The sequence below is a fragment of the Daucus carota genome, chromosome 5, assembly GCF_001625215.2.
Source record: "Daucus carota subsp. sativus chromosome 5, DH1 v3.0, whole genome shotgun sequence".
NCBI lineage: Eukaryota > Viridiplantae > Streptophyta > Magnoliopsida > Apiales > Apiaceae > Daucus > Daucus carota.
The window spans coordinates 6,009,653-6,032,478 of NC_030385.2; the positions used below are offsets into that span (position 1 = coordinate 6,009,653).

General features: G+C 34.6%; 1 protein-coding gene across 1 annotated transcript; it reads left to right on the plus strand.

The window, feature by feature from the left end:
- Positions 1 to 15,646: 15,646 nt before the first annotated feature.
- On the plus strand, positions 15,647 to 22,283 carry LOC135152713 (uncharacterized). The gene is made up of 3 exons (XM_064093788.1): positions 15,647 to 15,838; positions 19,714 to 21,693; positions 21,813 to 22,283. Exons 1-3 carry the CDS (start codon positions 15,647 to 15,649, stop codon positions 22,281 to 22,283), a joined length of 2,643 nt encoding a protein of 880 aa, XP_063949858.1.
- The last annotated feature ends 543 nt before the right edge of the window (positions 22,284 to 22,826 follow it).

Genomic DNA, 22,826 nt, shown 5'->3' on the forward strand with positions numbered 1-22,826 from the left:
ACAATCTTTTGTGCTATAGCCAACTGTCATCTGAGCTTGCTTTGCTGAGAAAACAAGTGATTGATTCAGACTTGACAGAATTGAAGTCAACTACATACACATTTCCTTTTCTTTGTCCAATTAGTACCACATTGCTGTCATCAGGCCGCAGGAGTGAAATTGACCTTGTATCCTTTGTCACAAAGTTGACTGATGCTAAGCAAATTATGCTTAAGACCAGACACCAATGTAACTTCATCTATGATGACATTTTCTTTTGCTATCAAGCCATATCCCATAGTATATCCTTTGTTGTCATCTCCAAAGATAATGCTAGGGCCAGCTTTCTCTACAAACTTTGTGAGCAGGGAAGAATCACCAGTCATGTGCCTGGAGCATCCACTATCTAAGTACCACAAATTCTTCTTATGCCTGCACACATTTCCAAAAACAGATCAAGTTGATTTTGGTACCCCAAATTGCTTTGGGTCCAGATTTGTTAGTCTTAACAGTTTTTCCTTCATTCTCAACTTTTCCCTTTGATTGAAGTGGTTCAATCTTTGGTTTTGGTTGAGAAATTGGAATTTCAACATTGTTTTTAAACACAGGCATTTGAGGAATGCATACTTTGTTTATACCATGCAGGTTTGAATGGAATTGAGGCATGTTAAAAGCATTTAAATATGGATTGAACATATATGGCATGCCAGGCTGAGAATAAGAATTGTGAGGCAATAAACCAGGCATCATGTTCATAGCAGATAAGTTCATGTGAGGAATAGATGGCATAGGAATAGGCAATGACAAATTAGGAGCAATCACAGTTTTACAATTAGCAGATAAGTGATTTACACTACCACATTTACTGCAAGTTTTCCTAGGAGCACAGGCATTGGGTGTGTAATTAGTGTGCTTATTGACTCCAATTTTACCATTTCTATTCCTCTTCTTCTTCTTAGTCTCTTCTGTTTTAAGCTCACTAGAATCTAATTTCTTCTTGGTCTTGTTACTGGAATTATGAGTGTTGTTTACACTCTCACTAGTCTTAAAAGAATTATTCTCACCTTTGACAAAGTTCTTCTTAACAGGACCATATTTCTTGTTTAGATTCTTGAGAACTTTCTTGTCAACTGATGAGTTTTTGTTCAACTGATGACCATCATCAGTATTCTCATCACTTGAACTGATCTCAGAGATCTCAAGAGCTTTCTTATTCCTTTTCCATTCATTCTCCACAAAGGTTTCTCTACCTTGCATTTTGATGATATTAGTGGAAACATCTCTCCCAGATTTCCATTTAGCAATAATTTCTTATTCCTTATCAAGCTGTTTTCTTATGATCTCTTCTCTTTTTAATACAGCCAAAAGATCATCCTTGGCTCTTTGACATTCAATATTCAGTCTCTCGAACTCAATGAACTGAGTTTCTAGAGCACTGTTTCTATCACTAAGAAAGGTGTTAGCTTCCTTAATTCTACAATTTTCCTTAGTAAGAGACTTCAAAGAGACATACAAATGATATAATTCAGTAGACATTTCATTGATAGTAGCATTGCATTCATCTTAAGTTAATTCTACTAAGTTTGTAGTGAATACCTGACTGCTGCTTCCAGTGTTTTCTTCTTGATCTGTGGAGTTGGCCATTAGAGCAAGATTGATAAACTCCTCCTCATCATCAGAATCATCTCCAGCTGTCCAATCATCCTTTGTAATGAATGCTCTTTCTATTTTGCTTGAGAAGTTCATAATATTTCTTTTTGTAATCCATATGTTCACTGGACCTCTTCTCAGCTTTTGGCTTTCTGCATTCATTTGCAATGTGACCTACATTTCCACAGTTGAAACACTTGAATTTGGATCTATCCACCATGCTTCTATCAGGCTTGGAATTGCCTTTAAATGATTTTGCAGGGTTGAAATTCTTCTTGAATTTCAGTTTGGAGAATCTTCTTGACAGAAAGGCTAAGTGCTCATCAATCCCATCACTTTCTTCACCAGAATCAGCTACATCTTTTCCTTTACCTTTACTTGATTCTGAGCTCTCTTCTTTGACCAACTTCTCAGTTTCTTCAACTTGAGATTTTCCCTTGTCCTTGACTGTTTCATCAAGAGATGCAACTAAAGCCACAGATAAATACCCTTTCTTTTGGCTTTTCTCTATTTCTTCATCTTGTTCCATTTCAAGCTCATAGGTCTTCAAAGTTCCATACAGTCTCTCAAGAGTGTAGTCTTTGAATTCTTGAGTGTTTCTGAGAGAGACTGTCATGGGTTTCCATTCTTTGGGAAGAGCTCTCAGGAACTTCAAGTTTGAATCTTTAGCCTGATATATTCTTCCAAAAAGTTTCAGACCATTTAACAGTTTTTAAAATCTGTTAAATGTGTCACTCAAACTTTCACCAGCCTTGAAATGGAATGACTCATATTGTTGAATCAGTAACTGCATTTTGTTTTCTCTTACTTGCCCATTCCCTTCACAGATGGTCCTGATGGTGTCCCAAACTTCTTTGGCACTTGTGCAGCTAATAACACGATCAATCATTTCTTGATCCAAACCATTAAACAAAAGGTTCATGGTTTTCTTGTCCTTGTGCACTTCTTCAGTATCTTCTTGAGAGTATTCATGAATAGGTTTTGGAACCATTTTACCTACCATATCTTCACCATCAGCTCCAATACTGGTGCAGACCTTCATTGGGACATGAGGTCCTTTCTCAAGGCAGTTCACATAACTTTCATCAATAGACAACAAATGCAGGTGCATTCTCACTTTCCAGTGAAAGTAGTTATCTTTGTCAAGAACAGGAATCTTCACTCTAGCATCCTTTTTTCCCATCTTTCTCTAGCAGTGTTGATCTTTTTCCCTGTTTGTTGGGAACCTGGCTCTGATACCAATTGTTATTTTACACTAACTATAAGAAAGATTGTAGAAGGGGGGTTGAATACAATCTTTCACAAAATAAAAGATTCAAGAACATAAATACTTTAAAACAGCAAAACAGGAAAAAAAAACCCCAAGTATTAAAAATACGGGTGGATTGAATGATCCACCCGTGAGATTTTATATTGAAGAATCTGTGGATTGATTACAATTCGCACAGCTGCTTGTTCATCACTTGAACAGTTTCTAACTCTCAGATTTTCTCTCAAGTTTTTCGAACGGGTTCAACTGATGCTTCTAACTTGGTTATATACTCCAAGTTTTACAAAGCTTTTAACTAGAATATAAATTGCACTCTAATCTAAACAATGCTGCACATCTTTGTCTTATGCATGCTTTCTGAGATGTCTTTATCTTTGACCATCATCTTGATTTGATCCAAATTGCATTGCATGAGATAAGAATGTTTATGCTGCTTCTTTATTTTCCTAATCAGGCTTCCATGTCTATTTTAGTGTAATTCGATCCATGTGATTTGTCAGACTTAAGCTTTAGTCACTTTCAACTGCTTTTTGCTTCATCAGTTGAGAGCTCTGGTTACTTTCAACTGCTCTTGACTTCATCAGTTGAACGAATTACAGACTTCATCAGTTGAATGTTGTTCCAGTCTCATCAGTTGAATTCCTTAGCATCATCAGTTGAATACTTTGTCTTCAGTTGAATGCTTGGTTTTCATCAGTTGAAACATGACCCAGTCTTCATCAGTTGAATAGTTACATCTCGTCAGTTGAATATCCTTCATTTAGATAAAATTAAATGGCATTGGATATTTACAATTAGTCATCCTATTCTACCCATCCGTTGATAATTCCCAAAGATAAGAACCATAACAATTACAACTGAAATTTGATAAAGATTCTAAATAAAACATGTTACAAAGTGTTTATATTATCATCAAAAATTATTGATTCCTAACAAGATATATGAAAAAGAGAACAAAATTATGTAGACTAGGCAGGCTGCTTCAGGAACAGTTTAGTAAGGAATATGAGACACAACTTGCAACATAAAGTCCGTGAGTTCTTCGTTATAGTTGGACATCTTTTAAAGGGAGCTGAATGTCGTGTACTTTAAGTCGATTTGCATAGAAACATGCTAAGCTAATGGCCGAAATAGATTTGCATAGTAATTACATTTTACCATTTAAACAGACTCTGTAAGCTGGTACCTTAGAGATTTTTCACGAATTTGATCAACCTTGGACAATAAGTAGATAGCAAAAATGAGCAAGAAAAAAAGTTGTACCTGTATGGGCTGATAACAGCAGCTGGTATCTTTAATTTGCGGGTGAGTGGCCTCCATGGTTTACTCACCAAATCTGATGGACCAGCTGTCTTTCCACCATTCCCATTAACTAATCCTCCCCTTTCCTTTGGCCATATGACATTCCCACATAACATCTCTATACTTGATCCTTTTGATTCCAGACTTGATGATGACCTTAAACTCACCGCAAATATATAAGTTCTAAGTTCACACAGCCATTTATAAGCTAAAATCACAAACTCCAAAACAAAATCAATTCAATCAACTAATAAGAGCACATCCAAGCCCCCAATTAGAAATTCGGGCACATACTCATAACAGGCACATCAACATTTCAAAAAATTGAAGGTGCAATTTAATAAATAATCATAAAAACAAATGATTAAGGGAAAGAGATAATTACGGCTTTCTCATAACGATCTCTCTCGGCAGCAGTGCGGATCTCTCCTGTACACATCAAACGATGCTCGTTCTTCCAATAGATATCTAAAATCCATCCCAAAGAGTTAATACAAATCCATGACAAGAGAGCGAGAGGGGAAGACATAGGGGGGTACCTAGAAGCTGGAAGTCAGCAAAAGGAAGGACAAACATAGCAGGCTATGGAACGACGGTGGATTAGTGTCGGCCGATTTCTAGGGTTCTTGAGCTATCCTCTGTGTCGTGACATTTTTGTTTAAAATGAGTGTGTGAATGATTTGTATGTTTTATGTTTTAAGTTATTATTTATGTAGTTATGTTTTATGTTTTATATTTGTAATGTGTTGGAATAATTTTATGTTAGTTTATGTATTTGTGAGTAGTTTTAATTAGTTTTATATTTTAGTTGAATAATTATAATTTTTGATATTTACTTTTAGAATATAAAGTTATACTCCCTCCGTCCCGAAAATTTTCACGGAGATTAAGAAAAAGGTAGTAAAAGAAATTAAATTAGTTGAAAAGTTGGTAAAGTGGTGGGACCCATCAAAATTTTAATAATAGATTTGAGATAATGGAGGAAAGTAGTGGGTGTAATAGTGTTTATATTATTATAAAATAGAGATAGTGGAAGAAAGTAGTGGGTGTAATAGTGAAAAATAGTGTTCAAAAATAGTAAGTTTAATAGGTTCATTCTTTTTGGGACGTCCCAAAAAGGAATAAGTGTCAATTAAAATGGGACGGAGGGAGTAATATATATGATTTGAGTATTTTAATGATTTTTAATATGTTAAAGTTATATATATATATATATATATATATATATATATATATATATATATATATGATTTTTTTGATTATATATATATATTTATATGTATGTGTTTGTAGTTGAATGATTTTAATTTAAAGTTTTATGTTATGAATATTGGAGGGAGATGAAATTGTTTAAGGGAGGGAAGTTGAAATTTTATAAGTGAATGAAATTTTTGATAAGGGAAAATGAGGGTGGGAATGGTGGAAACTTTTTCTAAACACGTACCTTACACATCAGTTGCATAAATAACTGATATCTAAAGTACTTTAACACACATCAGTTTAAGTGAAAATGATGTTGAAAGTATCTTTAACATCAGAGAAATTTCTAACTGATGTCTGAAGTGTGATGTTAGTAGGGAGGCCAAACAAATAAGTTTACACTGACAACAATCGGCTATGCGATTCCAATTTACAATTTTTCGGACAATATTTTTGATGAATTATATTTATCTTAAGTTACTGCTATGAATAAATACAACCTAAGAGCTTCAGTGTGCTGAAATATTAAGTCACTGAGTGTCCGGAAGCAGACACATACAGAGCAGTCAGATGGCAGCATAAGTTGAGGCGCCTTTTGTAAAAGTAAGTTGTACTTCAGAACCCGGGCGATGCAAACACATACGAAGGACCTTATTTATGTTCATGTCTTGATTCACCTGCCCGCTCTATTCCATTGACAAAGTATATATATCAGTCTGTGCAAGTATGCAAGATAAGTATAAGTTGTCCAGTAAAGTGCCTGACCTCCATGTATCAATACCACAGCCATCCCTTTGGACTTCGGTGCTTGTTTAACTAATGAAGGATATACCTGCGATAGAGATCATGAAAGGTATATAACTAACCTCATGAGACGGAGTTCAAATATATTGTTGGCAACTGAGTTTAATAGTCATATTAAAATTGATAATCAAGGTGAGGTCAGTATCAAAAGTGCCCTGCAATAAATCAAAGTTATCGGCACACTACCCAGAAAGAGCAGTAATACGCCGGACTCAATCATTTCATGTCTAATATGAGACAGGTAGCGAGTATGACCTCCGCAACCTGAAGAGGTCACCGGATCGCATTAAAAAATTAAGTGGCTTATCTAATGTACCGCCGTGTGTGTCCCTCTTACCACGCTCAAACAATACAAGCTGAAGCCCTCGAATATAGTAGAAAGTTACAAACAGAAATTCAAGGGAAGAACTGCGAGCAAGGTAGTCTTAAGTTCTGCCTGACCTTCTAAGATAAACCTAAATTATTTATTGTCAATAGTGGCTATATATCCAAAAAAGTTAATTGTACATTTAATAGTTAGGCATTTTGGTTTGGGGCATCTGATGAGAATCGTGTGGCTGCATTACGTGGATCCTCCGATCCTCCTAACACTCAAGCCCATCTTTATAAGATACAATAGTGAAAATGAAATTTAGTCGGAAGAAGAGATTTCTAAAAACTATAGAATGCTACAACCTACAATGTCAACATTTTTGCTCTACGATGAATGCTATAATAACTCTATTGAGTGAAAAATTGTAGTTGATTTTTCTCCTCTACTCATGGGCTGCTGCAATTGGATTTGGCTATGTGGACCGATCTAGAATATTAGGAAATTTCGTTATCTTTGTGTGAGCTGTTATATCACCCAAATCCGAGTTTTAAAACTCGTGATATGGCTTGTCACAGAATAAATACAAATTTTCCTCTAATTTATCTAAAATCCCTTTTCAATTTATATTTCCTTAACATTGAAACATAATTAATAAGGGCAATGCTAGAGACCCCAAAAATAATTCCCAAAAATCTTTACCAAATGATGTGGCAAACAAGTGGCTAGTTCTGATTGGGTGATTGATGAATCTGCAGGGGGGTCTCATTATTATGGGAGTGAATTCAGCCAATCAGATTTAGACACATCATTTGGGAAAATATTTTGGGACAATTTTTTGGGGTCTCTAGCATTTTCCAATTAATAAATATCGAATTAAGTGATACGTGTTGTGAAATATTCTAGATTCAATAACCTAATTAATAACAACAAAAACAATAATTATCATTATTATGGTGTAAGCAAACATATAGTCTATAAATGTAAAATTCATTGTATGTCTTACTCTACTAAAATCTTAAAGATTCTCTTTCTTATGTGATTGAGGAGTCGCCAATGTTGAATATGGTGTTATTTACAGTGACTACTGATATTTAAATGCTCTCTATGAGTCCGTGAGAATAAAATTGCAGAAGTAATTAATTAATTTAGAATGCACAATGAGAAGATGTTCATACAAGGTGTGCCTTCTGTTAGAATAACGCCCCAAGGATTCTACAATGATGTAACTCCAAAGGTCTATAGGAATTTAAGGGTGACTGTATTCATGTTTTTCTAGGAGATTGTGAGGCAAAGCCAAGAATAAAATGATTGGGTTCTTATAAAACACAGATCAGGGATAAACAAAACATGAACAGAAGAGCTACAAAATCAAAATAAACAAGCCTCACTGCATTATAATTTATATCTTCTTTTTTCCACTCACTCTGGAGCTGGAGCTATGGCATCCAGCTGCCCAGCTTGCATATAATGCCTCTAATCCTATTCTATGTTACTGAGTGAAAGTTTCCTATATTCTATACAATGTGCGAGTTGGGCTGACTAAAGCAGCTTAGTTTAGGCTGAAGCATCTGGAAGGAGCTACACCGCTATTGCACGATAAAACTGAACATATAACAGGGAGACATTCATCAGAAAAACTATTACCCTTAGTCTAAAAACTGACCTAAGACGATATCCTGGCTAAGGAAAAAATCTTGCTAATCCGTTTTGTAATTCATTTATATTGGCCCTCTTTGTGTATACCTTACAAACCATAGGAAAGATCATTGAGTGATTTACAATACTTCATGCCATGAAGTTCATGGGAATGTAGCCTATTTTAAGTGTTGTAATTAATGAGTCCTTTTATGTGTTCATGTACAAAAGCTCTAGGCCACTTTTGTTCATGCTGTTCTTTTGCCAAGCAGCAAGATTTTTATATATAATCTATTGTTGCGGTTTTAACGTGTAGATCAAATTAATAATGGAGTCCAGTATGGCAAAATCTAGAAATCTACTTATTTGACCCTAAATAAAGATAATTATATTAATCGATGTAAATAATTAGAAGTGTAAGTAGTTTTGTGTATAATTTATCATTCTTTGTTTTGTAGTGTATTCTCATTAATGAATTTTTTTTTTAAGGTGTAAAACACTAATATAAATATTGCATAAAAATTAAAAATATAAACAGGTTTGTCATTTTATTTTATTATTTGTTTTGTTAATCTATATGTCAACACAATTGTGAAGTAAAATTTATTTTGATTTTCAATATATTATAATTTTATGTTCGTATTTATTTGTTAAAATCTTCATTTTTTTATATAAGTTTATATTCAACGTAAAATCATTATTTATACTTTAAATTTTATAAATTAAATATATAATCTATATATCATATTATATAAATATTATGAATTCGGAATCCATTAACTAGTGAAAAAAAATACGAGAGTCCGTCAAAAAGATAACATGAAATTTTAAAATTTTATATCTATCATTAAAATATGATACTCCTTCCGTCTCAATTTATAGGTCCCTTTTGAAAAAAACACGCATATTAAGAAAATAGCTGGTTAGATATAATTTTATCTCATGTATCATTGATAGTACATTGATTAGGCAGAATAGAGTTGAGTTTCAAAAAAATCACAATAAATATAAAGATTTACTGCATTGAGAAAATAGAATAATGTTGAGTTTCAAAAAATTCATAATTAATATAGAGATAAATTTGTATCGAAAGAAGAAAGGGACAAGTATTCTGGGACAAATTTTTTTTCTAAAAGAGACCAATAAATCAAGACGAAGGGAGTAATTTTTTTCTTTAGCATCCACTGTACCTAGCGTGCTTCGATGGTTTAGCCAAGAGAAATTCTGGGTCCGTCCACAGTTTTGGTAAGAATATATACTCAGACAATATAGACATGTAAGGGTAAGGAGTATACGTCAAGCATTAAATTGGTCGATGTTTAGCAGCCGTTTTTAGCATGTTTTCAACTAGATTTAGAGCTCCTAGTAGGAGCTCTCGTTTTGCTTTATGTCGTATTCATTGGATTTGGATGTATCGAATCATCTCACTTTTGCACTAATGTTCATAGGTCGCTATCAGGTATCGGAGATCAAACCTAGAGTACTAAAATATTCATTGTAAAATACGCGCGTAACTTTTAGTTTCCTGATTAGTGGGCAATATAATTGTTGTCGTAAACCATTCAATAATATTGATAAAATCTGTCGAATCTACTGTAACCCAACGCAAATTTCAGAAACTTTTAGAATGCAATGAATAAATATATGTAGGAGTTGACCGATATATAAATAATAATTCACAGGAAAATAGATTATAAATAGATCCAATTTTAAATTTATTTGAAACCAGTATATCAGTATCGGAGAAAAATTGTACTCGGAACCAATATATTGGTGTCCTGTACTCGCCAAGTCCTCCTTAACTGTATATATTGGAGAAAGGTGAAAAAGCGTATAATACACACTTTAATATTTTTGTAAAATATAATTTTATAATTTGATTTTAAGATCATTTTATGAATAAAAATTTGATATGTATATTAAATTTTTGTTCAGAAAAAGAAAATTAAAAAGCTCGACAAACATTTTAATTTTCTCATAAAATATAGTTTGATAAATTATTTTGAACTTTATTTCTTCTGAATAAAAGTTTAATATTTAAATTTTTATAAAAAAAAAGAAAAAAAATCAAACACAAGCTATGAAACTATATTTTTTAAGCGTTTTAAAGTACGTGTCAATGTGAACAGAAGGAACAGGTTTGATTTTTAACGTGATGCATGCATGAGTACAGTAATTCGATTAATGAACGACTATTTAATTAATAATTAACAGTTTAAAGCGATTTAATTAACGTACAGGTGTTATGTGAAAAAGTGGTGAGATTTTTAAACAAATAATTTTTTTGAGAATTTTTTTTTTGACAATACAGACTTATATCTTCCTCTTTTTATGATACGGAAGCATATCTTTAAAACAGGTAACAAAAAGAATCTTGGTAACGATTGATTCGACTTGGAGTCAATCGGGGTCTGAAATTTTTCAATCATGACAGAATGGAATTTATTTATGCTCATTTTGTAAGTAGAGCGAGACCGGTAATTAATTAAGAGTTATTCTTTTTTTTTTTTAAGAAATTAACTATTCTGAAATTGTTTAAAACTTCTATATAATATATCCTCGGTCCCTAAATCAAAGAGTAAAATTCACCCATTTTTGACTCAATATTAAAATAGATTTGTTTATTATTTTAAAAAGTGAAAAATTATATTTTAAGAGAAGCTAAATATATTCTTCAATAATAAATTGTTTTTGGTTTTTCAATTATACAATATATATGAATCTGAGTCAAAATGAATTGAAGGTGTTGTAATACTGGGGTCCTTTTTACTTAATTTAAAAGAAGTAACTTATTATTTAAAATAAAAAGTGTATTATAAGTGAGAAATAAACGTAACTTGTAAGTTATGTTTGGAAAATTTTTTACATATAAGTCAATTAAGTGTTTGATAATTTAAATTTATATATTAAAAAATTTAAACTATTAAAATAAAAGAAACTTTACTAATATATAAAATTTATTACATATTAAATTTTAAAACTTCATAAAAAAATGCAAATCACTAAAAAGCCAAGAAAATTAGTAATTCTAGCTTTCAGTTTCTGATTTACAAAGAAATTCAAAAGATACATGTATCTTGAGATGGAAGTAACATTATAAGGAGCTGCTTTCTTTTATGAAATGTCAGAAAACAAAAAAAATAAAAAAATTCTTACAACCACATTCTCACTTGTGTATTTAGTTTAAATTTATATTAAAATTTATTAGAATTCGACTGAAATTAGATTATTATAATATTTTGATGATAATTCATAAAATTTTAAATTATTCTCTAAAGTTTGTCATGTGCGATAAAGATTCCGAATAATTTGACGGTGCATTTTATATATTTTTAAAACATCTCCGGTTAAGAAACTGTTTAAAATTAATTCTTGAAAACCCTAACTCAATGCTTTTAAATCTTATCTTAATTATATGATATTAGAATTAATTAGAATTTATTAAAATATATGTTAAAATTTAAATTAATATCTTATCAAAAACAATTTTAAATTGATATCAATGTATGCATGTTTGTCCTCACGGACACCACTTGTTTAGATAAAGTCAAACATAGATTTTATTATAAATTGTGTAACGTTAACAAGCTCACATGTTCATATGTGATACAAAGCGTGACTTGAGATTGATCACAACTACTTATAATATTGATTACAATAAAGTTGGGGAGCTCCACTTTGTGAATTTGGAAGGCTTTCTGTAATTTCCCATACGTGGCTTTGCATCCTGATTAGGGGCGGATTTAAGAATATTTTCTTAAGAGATACCAAGCAAATTTTCGAAAAACACCTAATTTTCAGAGGAGCACTTCTTTAATTTTATAAAATGTGAAAAAACGTCAAAAAAATTTTAGAGGGACACGTGTCTCCCATGCTTCTTAGAGCATCTCTAACCATGAAGACCTCTTAGCTAAAAGGTGAGTTGTGCTAAAATAAAAAATTTAGCCAACCACTTCAGAAGTTCACACTCCAACCATAGTGACATGTTGTCTATAAATTTAGCCAACCTCCTATGATGGCTAAATTTGTCGAACCTCTCTGTAAGAAATCTGTAGGAATATTGCACATCATTTATTAACATATTGAAAGATATATTCTATTTTAACAATCTAAAATATTAATAACATACTATTTTTAAATTATAGCCAACCAATATAGCCAATACCATTGAAGCGAAATGTCTTGCAGGTTCAGCAAATTTTACATATGTTAGGAATCAATAATTTTTTTTTTATGATAACATAAACATTTTGTAACATGTCTTACTTAGAATCTTTATCAAATTTCAGTTGTAATTGTTATATTTCTTATCCTTGGGAATTATCAACGGATGGGTAGAATAGGATGGCTAATTGTAAATATCCAATGCCATGTAATTTTATCTAAGTGAAGGATATTCAACTGATGAGATGTAACTATTCAACTGATGAAGACTGGATCATGTTTCAACTGATGAAAACCAAGCATTCAACTGAAGACAAAGTATTCAACTGATGATGCTAAGGAATTCAACTGATGAGACTGGAACAGCATTCAACTGATGAAGTTTGTAATTCGTTCAACTGATGAACCTAGCACAACATTCAACTGATGAAGTCAAGAGCAGTTGAAAGTAACCAGAACTTTCAACTGATGAAGCAAAGAGCAGTTGAAAGTGACTAGAGCTTAAGTCTGACAAATCACATGATCGAAAATCACATGGATCGAATTACACTAAAATAGACATGGAAGCCTAATTAGGAAAATAAAGAAGAAGCAGAAACATACTTATCTCATGCAGTGCAATCTGGATGAAATCAAGATGATGGTCAAAGATGAAGACATCTCAGAAAGCATGCATAAGACAAAGTTGTGCAGCATTGTTTTTAGATTAGAGTGCATTTTGTAATCTAGCTAAAAGCTTTGTAAAACTTGGAGTATATAACCAAATTAGAAGCATCAGTTGAACTTGTTCAAATTACAAAAAGAGAAAATCTGAGAGTTAGAACTTGTTCTTGAGTGATGAACCAGCAGCTGTGCGAATTGTAATCAATCCACAGATTCTTCTATATAAAATCTCACGGGTGGATCATTCAATCCACCCGTATTTTTAATACTTGGTGTTTTCATGTTTACAGTGTTCTTAGTGTATTGCTCTTGAATCTTTTAAATTTGTAAAAGATTGTATTCAACCCCCCCCCCTTTACAATCTTTCTTATAGTTAGTGTAAAATAACAATTGGTATCAGAGCGAGGTTCCCAACAAACAGGGAAAAAGATCAACACTGCTAAAGAAAGATGGGAAAGAAGGATGCTGGAGTGAAGATTCCTGTTCTTGACAAAGACAACTACTTTCACTGGAAAGTGAGAATGCATTTGCATTTGTTGTCCATTGATGAAAGCTATGTGAACTGCATTGAAAAAGGACCTCATGTCCCAATGAAGGTCTGCACCAGTATGGGAGCTGATGGTGAAGACATGGTAGGTAAAATGATTCCAAAACCTATCCATGAGTATTCTCAAGAAGATACTGAAGAAGTGCACAAGGACAAGAAAACCATGAACCTTCTGTTCAATGGTTTGGATCAAGAAATGATTGATAGTGTTATCAGCTGCACAAGTGCCAAAGAAGTTTGGGACACCATCAGGACCATCTGTGAAGGGAATGAGCAAGTAAGAGAAAACAAAATGCAGCTTCTGATTCAACAATATGAGTCATTCCATTTCAAGTCTGGTGAAGGTTTGAGTGACACTTTTAACAGATTTCAAAAACTATTAAATGGTCTAAAGCTTTTTGGAAGAGTATATCAAGTTAAGGATTCAAATTTGAAATTCTTAAGAGCTCTTCCCAAAGAATGGAAACCTATGACAGTCTCTCTCAGAAACACACAAGAATTCAAAGACTATACTCTAGAGAGACTGTATGGAACCTTAAAGACTTATGAGCTTGAAATGGAGCAAGATGAAGAGATTGAGAAAAGCCAAAAGAAAAGGCATTCATCTGTGGCTCTAGTTGCATCTCTTGATGATGCTGTCAAGGACAAGGGAAAGTCTCAAGTTGAAGAAACTGAGAAGTTGGTCAAAGAAGAAAGCTCAGAGTCAAGCAAAGGAAAAGGAAAGGAGAAAGATGTAGCTGATTCTGGTGAAGAAAGTGATGGAATTGATGAACATCTAGCCTTCCTGTCAAGAAGATTCTCCAAACTGAAATTCAAAAAGAATTTCAATTCTGCAAAATCATTCAAAGGCAATCCCAAGTCTGATAGAAGCATGGTTGACAGATCAAAATTCAAGTGCTTCAATTGTGGGAATGCAGGTCACTTTGCAAATGAGTGCAGAAAGCCTAAAGTTGAGAAGAGGTCAAGTGAAAACATTGACTATAAAAAGAAATATTATGAACTTCTCAAACAAAAGGAAAGAGCATTCATCACAAAGGATGATTGGGCAGCTGGAGATGATTCTGATGAAGAGGAGGAGTTTGTCAATCTAGCTCTAATGGCCAACTCCACAGATCAAGAAGAAAACACTGGAAGCAGTAGTCAGGTATTCACTACAAACCTAGTTGAGTTAACTAAAGATGAATGCAATGCTACCATAAATGAAATGTCTACAGAACTGTATCATTTGCATGTTTCTTTAAAATCTCTCACTAAGGAAAATAGTAGGATTAAGGAAGCTAACACCTTTCTTAGTGACAGAAACAGTGCTTTAGAAGCTCAATTTATTGAGTTTGAGAAACTGAAAATTGAGTGTCAGACAGCCAAAGATGATCTCTTGGTTGTTCTGAAAAGAGAAGAGATCATAAGAAAACAGCTTGATAAGGAACAAGAGATTATTGCCAAATGGAAATCTGGGAGAGATGTTTCCACTAATATCATCAACATGCAAGGTAGAGAAACCTTTGTGGAGAATGAATGGAAAAGGAATAAGAAAGTTCTTGAGATATCTGAGAACAGTTCAAGTGATGAGAATACTGATGATGATCATCAGTTGAAAAGCAAAGTCTCAACTGATGAGAGTCATCAGTTGGACAAAAACTCACCAGTTGATAAGAAAGTTCTCAAGAAGCTCAACAAGAAATATGGTCCTATTAAAAAGAACTTTGTTAAAGGTGAGAATAGTTCTTCTGAGACAAGTGATAGTGTTAACAACACTCTTAATTCTAGTAATAAGAACAAGAAGAAGTTGGATGCTAGTGAGCATAAATCAGAAGAGACTAAAAAGAAGAAGGGAAATAGAAATAGTAAAATAGGAGTCAACAAGCACACCAATTACACTCCCAATACAAGTGCTCCTAGGAAAACCTGCAGTAAATGTGGTAGTGTAAATCATTTATCTGCTAACTGTAAAACTGTGACTGCTTCTAATTTATCTTTGCCTATTCCTATGACATCTCTGACATCTGTTCCTCACATGAATTTATCTGCTATGAATATGATGCCTGGTTTATTGCCTCACAATCCATATTCTCAACCAAGCATGCCATATATGTTCAATCCATATTTCAATGCTTTTAACATGCCTCAATACCATTCAAATTTGCATGGCATGAACAATGTATGCATACCTCAAAGGCCTGTGTTTAAGAACAAAGTTGATGTTCCAACCTCTCAACCAAAACCAAAGATTGAACCAGTTCAATCCAAAGGAAAAGTTGAGAATGAGGGAAAAGCTGTTAAGACTAACAAATCTGGACCCAAAGCAATTTGGGTACCAAAATCAACTTGATCTGTTTGTGAAATGTGTGCAGGGAAACCACAAGAAGAATTTGTGGTACTTGGATAGTGGATGCTCCAGGCACATGACTGGTGATTCTTCCCTGCTCACAAAGTTTGTGGAGAAAGCTGTCCCTAGCATTACCTTTGGAGATGACAGCAAAGGATATACTATGGGATATGGCTTGATTGCAAAAGAGAATGTCATCATTGATGAAGTTGCATTGGTGTCTGGTCTTAAGCACAACTTTTTTAGCATCAGTCAGCTCTGTGACAAAGGTTACAAAGTTAATTTCACTCCTGCAGCCTGTGTTGTCACTAAAGGAGATGACAACAATGTGGTTCTGATTGGACAAAGGAAAGGAAATGTGTGTGTAGCTGACTTCAATTCTGTAAAGTCTGAATCTATCACTTGCCTTCTCAGTAAAGCAAGCTCAGATGACAGTTGGCTGTGGCACAAGAGGTTGTCTCATCTGAATTTCAAAACCTTGAATGAGTTAGTTAAGAAGGATTTGGTAAGAGGTATACCAAAGCTGGAATTCTCCAAAGATGGCTTGTGTGAAGCTTGTCAGCTAGGAAAGCAAAAGAGGAGCTCTTTCAAAAGCAAATCTCTTTCATCAATTGTGAAGCCCCTTCAGCTCTTGCATATGGTTTTATTTGGACCAGTCAACATAATGTCCATCTCAAAGAAGAAATATTGCCTAGTGATTGTTGATGATTTTTCAAAATTTACTTGGACTTTCTTCCTGCATTCTAAGGATGGAGCTGGGAAAATCATCATCAATCATATCAAGGCATTAAACAACAATCCAGATGTCAAAGTTGGAAGGATAAGAAGTGACAATGGAACAGACTTCAAGAACTCTGTGATGAAAGAATTTTGTGAAGAAGAGGGAATTATTCATGAGTTCTCTGCACCAAGAACTCCACAACAAAATGGTGTTGTTGAAAGGAAGAATAGAACTCTTATTGAGGCTGCAAGAACCATGATTAATGAAGCTCAACTTCCAACCTATTTTTGGGCTGAAGTTGTGAATACTGCTTGTTTTACTCAAAACATTTCACTAATTACCAAACCTCATAATCTAACTCCCTTCCAACTCTTCAAAGGAAAGAAGCCAACAATTAGCTTTCTTCATGTATTTGGATGCAAGTGTTATGTTCTAAGAAATCAAGGTGAAAATCTTGGAAAATTTGAGGCCAAGGCAGATGAAACTATTTTTGTTGGATATTCTAATGGAAAATCATTTAGAGTATACAATCTGAGAACCAACATTGTTATGGAATCAATTCATGTAGTTTTTGATGATAAGAAGATTCAAGGATTGTCAGATGAAGGATTTCATGATAATCTCAGATTTGAGAATGAAGGTGAAGGTGATCTGTATGATAGTGATGATGATTGTGATGACACTATTCAGAATGTTGGAATTAATCCTGGAATTAATGTTCCAACTGATGACTCTCTGGTGCAAGAAACAACTACTATTGAAAATTCAACTGAAGCATCAGTTGAAACTACATTGGAGGGATCAGTTGAAACACCTCAAGGATCATCAGTTGAAAGAATGTCTCAAAATTTCAATCAGTCTAGAAATAATGAGATGTCAAATTTAGGGGGAGCTTTCCAACATGGAAACCTGAACTTCAACAATGAAGCCACATCATCAAGGCAATCATTTCCACCACAAAGAAAATGGACAAGGGATCATCCTTTTGAGCTAATCATTGGTGATGCAAATGCATCTGTACAAACAAGAAGAGCAACTCAAGATGAGTGTTTGTATAGTGCATTCCTTTCACAGGATGAACCTAAAGTCATAGAAGATGCTCTCAAAGATGCTGATTGGGTCCTTGCTATGCAAGAAGAATTAAATCAATTTGAGAGAAACAATGTATGGAAGCTGGTACCCAAACCTAAAACCAGAACAATTGTAGGCACAAGGTGGGTATTCAGAAACAAGGTGGATGAGAATGGAGTTGTCACCAGAAACAAGGCAAGGCTTGTTGCTAAAGGATACTCTCAATCTGAAGGAATTGATTTTGATGAGACCTTTGCACCAGTTGCAAGACTGGAAGCAATAAGAATCTTCCTGGCCTATGCTGCTCATGCAAACTTTAAAGTTTATCAAATGGATGTCAAGAGTGCTTTTCTAAATGATGAACTGGAAGAGGAGGTATATGTCAGTCAGCCTCCTGGTTTTGAAGATCCAGAATTTCCAGAGTATGTTTACTTTTTATTAAAAGCACTCTATGGACTAAAGCAAGCACCAAGGGCATGGTATGACACTCTATCTCAATTCTTGTTAGATAATCATTTTTCCAGAGGAACTGTGGATAAAACACTATTTTACAGAAATGTAAATGGTGCCTTTATTCTGGTTCAAATTTATGTAGATGATATAATTTTTGGTTCTACAGATGAGAAACTTTGCAAGAAGTTTGCTAATCTAATGAAAAGTCAGTATGAAATGAGCATGATGGGAGAGCTCACCTACTTTCTTGCTTTACAAGTTAAACAAGTAAAGGAAGGTACATTCATAAATCAAACTAAGTACATCTATGATCTACTTAAAAAGTTTGATTTAATGGATTGCAAAGAAGCTAAGACTCCCATGCCAACAGCCACCAAATTAGAGTTAAGTCCTAATGAGAAATCTGTGGATGTAAATCACAAGTTTTGATGATCACACTTCAGCAAGCTGCTTTATTATAATAGCCTACTCTGTTGATATTGCTTGCTTTAGCCTGCCGTTTTGTATCTGCTAATTCAGTTTTGCAGGAATTGAAAACAGCGAGCTGTTATGTGATAACAGCAAGCTGAACAGAGTCTGGACAGAAGCAGTGTTCTACCCGGATTTTGAACTCAAGATTTATACAAGGGTTAGGACTTATATATTGTACATTCTCTGTTTAGTATATGATTTTAGTGAACGTTTTAAGCTCATTTAAAATCAATAAAACGTTTTCTAAATATGGGAAGAAGTTGAGAAGGATTCAAAATCTTTTCTCTTAACAACTTCTATCATATCCCTAAATTATAGGAGCTGATTTCTAAACGTTTTTCAAATTCTAAACTCCTATAGTTTTGCATCTGATTTCTCTCCAACGTTCACAAGATCGTTGATGGAGATATTCAGATCTCTAGCCGTTATATTAATTATATATATATGGCTCTTGTGTTTTTCAGAATAGCAATCAACTCACTTTGAAAAGCATAAATCTTTCTCTAAACTTCGAGCTTGAATTGTTCACTGCTATTATATATTATTTAGAGAATACTTTTGAGTTGTAATCATTCTTCTTGTAATTGATTATTGTGGTTAGTCACCAAAGCCAGCGGGGTTCTTGGTATAGAACAAAGGGGGAGTTAGATAGAATTAGTCTTCACAAGGTCTGAGGTGCTAAGGTTCGAGGAACAAGGTGAATTCAAGGAGGGAAGCTCAAGGAATTCAGAGGTTCAAGAACAGGTGCACAGGGGACTAAAGTGTCGAGCTGTTTTCTGTCTGCTCAAGGTTTCAGCAAGCTGCTTTAGGTGACTGGGTAAAGGGAAGATATATTATTATTCTGTAATTGTTTGATTTTCAGTAATAATATATTCTCTTACCGAGTTGGTAAGGGACCAGGACGTAGACCATTAGATATAGGGGTCGAACCTGGCTAAAATCGCTTGTGTCTGATTTACCTTTCTGCTCTTTACTGTTTTGATATCTACTCTCATAACAGCCTGCTATAATTGCAAAACAGTAAGCTGAAATATCCGGTAAAAGTTTAAAACTGACATTGGTAGCTAATTACACCTATTCACCCCCCCTCTAGGTGTTATTTCATTTGGTATCAGAGCTGCGTTTACTAACATTTCTGTAACAGGAAAGTATAGATCCTATGGCTGACCAATTTCAGGGAAAATCAGACTTTAGAGCTCCTCTCCTCACCGGTTCGGACAATTACAATTGGTGGAAAGGACAAATGGAAGCTCATCTGTCCAGAGACCCTCTCATGCAAAGAGTTGTTGAAAGAGGTCCCTATCAATTCCTTGATAAAGATGGCAAAGTCAAAGATATTGATGAACTCACTACCGACGAGCTAACAAAGATGGGTGCAAATGGAAAAGCAAGGAGTACTCTCATCAATGGTCTTAATCAATCTGAATATGACAAGGTGTCATCTCTCAAATCTGCCAAGGAGATATGGGATGCGTTGGAAGCCTATCATGAAGGTTCAAAGGGTCTAAGGAAAGTAAAGTTGGGACAATTAATGAAGGAACTTGGTGCTTTCGGTTTGCAAAAGGGAGAAACAATCAAAGAAGCTCAAGCTAGGTTTCAACTCATTGTCAATAACCTAGGGAGACTTGGAAAGATAATTCCTCAATCAGAACTCAACATGAACATTCTCGCTTCTGTTCCATTCGACTTTCAAGCCAAAGTAACTGCCTTGGAAGCTGCTCACAATATTGATACAATGGATCATCTAGCTCTTTTTGCTGAATTGGAACAATTTGAGAAAAAGATGCATGCCAAGAAGCATGATGGTCCGGTTGAGAAAATGAAGAATTTAGCTCTTACTGCTGAAAAGAGCAAGCCAGAATCAGATGAGGAATCAGACGAAGATCTTGTACTCCTTTCCAAGAAGATTCAACGGATGATCAACAAACATAATCAGCTGAAAAGGGAGAAAGGCAAGGACAAGGCTAATCACTCAAGTAGCAGAAAGCCCTCCAAGGAATCAAAGGATCAGAATTGCTTCGAATGTGGAAAGCCTGGTCACTTCAAGAAGGACTGCTACAAGCTGAAGTCAAAACAGCCTGCTGTTTCCAAAGACAAGAAGAAGAAATCTAAAGCACTTCTGACTTGGAGTGATGATGAAGAAGAATCTGCCTCCAGTGATGACTCTGGTGAGGAAATGATCAATATTGCACTTGTTGGCATGGAGGATGACAATGTTCAAGGATTCACCGAAGATGGGTTTGTCGAAACTGATTCCGAGGATGACAACAGTGAGGTTAGTTCATTCAAATTTGATCTCTCCAATGATAATTCTGTACTAGAAGAACTAACCATGCAGGAACAAGATCGTATTCCAAGTAAGGAATATAATTCTCTTAAGGCAGAAAATAGCAAGCTGATTGAAAAGAATAACTATCTCAAGAACATGGTTCAAGAGCTTATGCAGAAGATAGATACACTTTTTGACTCCAAAGAGCCTACTCAGGCCATAATCAAGGAACTTCAAGGAAAACTAGATCAATCTGAAGGTTTTCACAAAGTCTTGATGAGAAGAAATGAGGCTCAAAAAGAAGAAATCTCCCAGCTGAAACAAGAGATAGAAGCCAGAGATGCATGCCTAGAGACGTTCAAAATTAAGGAATCCACAAAGCTGCATTCATCTCAGCCTGCTGCCAGTACATCTCAGCCTACTACAAGTACATCACAGCCCACTGTCACGACAAGACAGCAAGCTGAAAAGATCCAAACTCTTGAAACAGAAGTCTCAAAGCTCAGAAAAGGAATGGGAACTTTTGTTCAAGGAGAAGAAGGTCTAAAATTCATGATGAAGAGCATCAAGGTTCCATTGGATAAAGAAGGAGTTGGTCTCAACTTCAACAAGAAGGGAAATGCTCTTAAGTATGAAGGAAGGCGTGGCAAACCATACAAATATGCTATGCCCTGGAAGGAATGTGCAAAATGTGGAGGAAAAGGACATCTAGCTCAGAATTACAGAGTCAGACCTCAAAGACAATACTTCCAGAAAAGATCAGAAGGGAAAATAGCCTACTGGAACAAGAAAACAGCTTACCAGAATGGTCCAAACAGAAGCTATAGAACTCAGCAGCATACATATCCTACTGTGGTCCAACAATGGATCAAGAAAACTGATTTAAATGCTTTATATGTTCTTGCTTCTAACCAGGGTGGACCCAAACCAATTTGGGTACCAAAGAGTTGAGTTTTGTTTTCTTTATTTTGCAGATGTGTCTTGCTGCTAAGATCAAGTCTACACAATGGATCATTGATAGTGGCTGTACAAGGCATATATGTGGAGACAAAACTCAGTTTAAGAGTCTAAAGATGAAAAGAGGAGGATGTGTAACTATTGGTGATAGTAAGACCCTCCCTATTCTAGGTAAAGGTAAAGTTGGTAATGACACTACCTCTATCTCTAATGTTAGATTTGTTAAAGGCTTGAAATACAATTTGCTTAGTGTAAGTCAATTGCATGATGATGGTCATAAAGTTGAATTCTCTAAGGATAAATGTGTTATTACTGTTGGTACTAACCAGATTCCTCTAGTTGCTAGAAGGGAAGGAAATATATATATCTTAGACTTTGAGTTGCAGAAAACAGCCTGCTGTTTAGCTGCTGTGGATGGTGATCCAACCATTTGGCATAGAAGATTGGGTCATGCTCACATGGACTTGCTTAAGAAGTTGTCAAGTTAGGAGCTAGTGAGGGGTTTGCCCAAATTAAAGTATGTCAAGACCGAGGTGTGTTCAGCATGTCAGCTAGGCAAGCAAATCCGAAGCACTCATAAGGCTAAGAATATGGTATCAACTACTCAACCTCTAGAACTCTTACACTTAGACTTATTTGGTCCTGAGGCTTATAAAAGCATTGGAGGTAAGCAATATTGTTTGGTTGTTGTTGATGATTATTCTCGATATTCATGGACTTTATTCCTTCGTACTAAAGATTGTGCATTTGAGGAATTTGAAAAACTAATCAAACTTCTTGAGAACAAGTTGAAAACCAAGCTTATAGGTATAAGGAGTGATCATGGAGGTGAATTCCAAAAGGACTTCATTACATACTGTGAGGAAAGAGGAATCACTCACCAATTCTCAGCTCCAAGGACACCTCAACAAAATGGAGTCGTAGAGCGCAAAAACAGGTCACTTCAGGAAACAGCAAGGACGTTATTGCAAGAAAGCAAGCTGCCAAGAAGTTTCTGGGCAGAAGCAATCAATACAGCCTGCTATGTTCTG

Bases quoted from the DNA above. Each gene is read 5' to 3' on its own strand.
- LOC135152713 (XM_064093788.1), top strand. From the start codon at position 15,647: ATGCCTCAATACCATTCAAATTTGCATGGCATGAACAATGTATGCATA. The intron at 15,839-19,713 runs GTACCAAAATCA...TTTCTGTAACAG, and splicing joins CTGGACCCAAAGCAATTTGG to GAAAGTATAGATCCTATGGC. The intron at 21,694-21,812 runs GTCCAACAATGG...TTTATTTTGCAG, and splicing joins AGCATACATATCCTACTGTG to ATGTGTCTTGCTGCTAAGAT.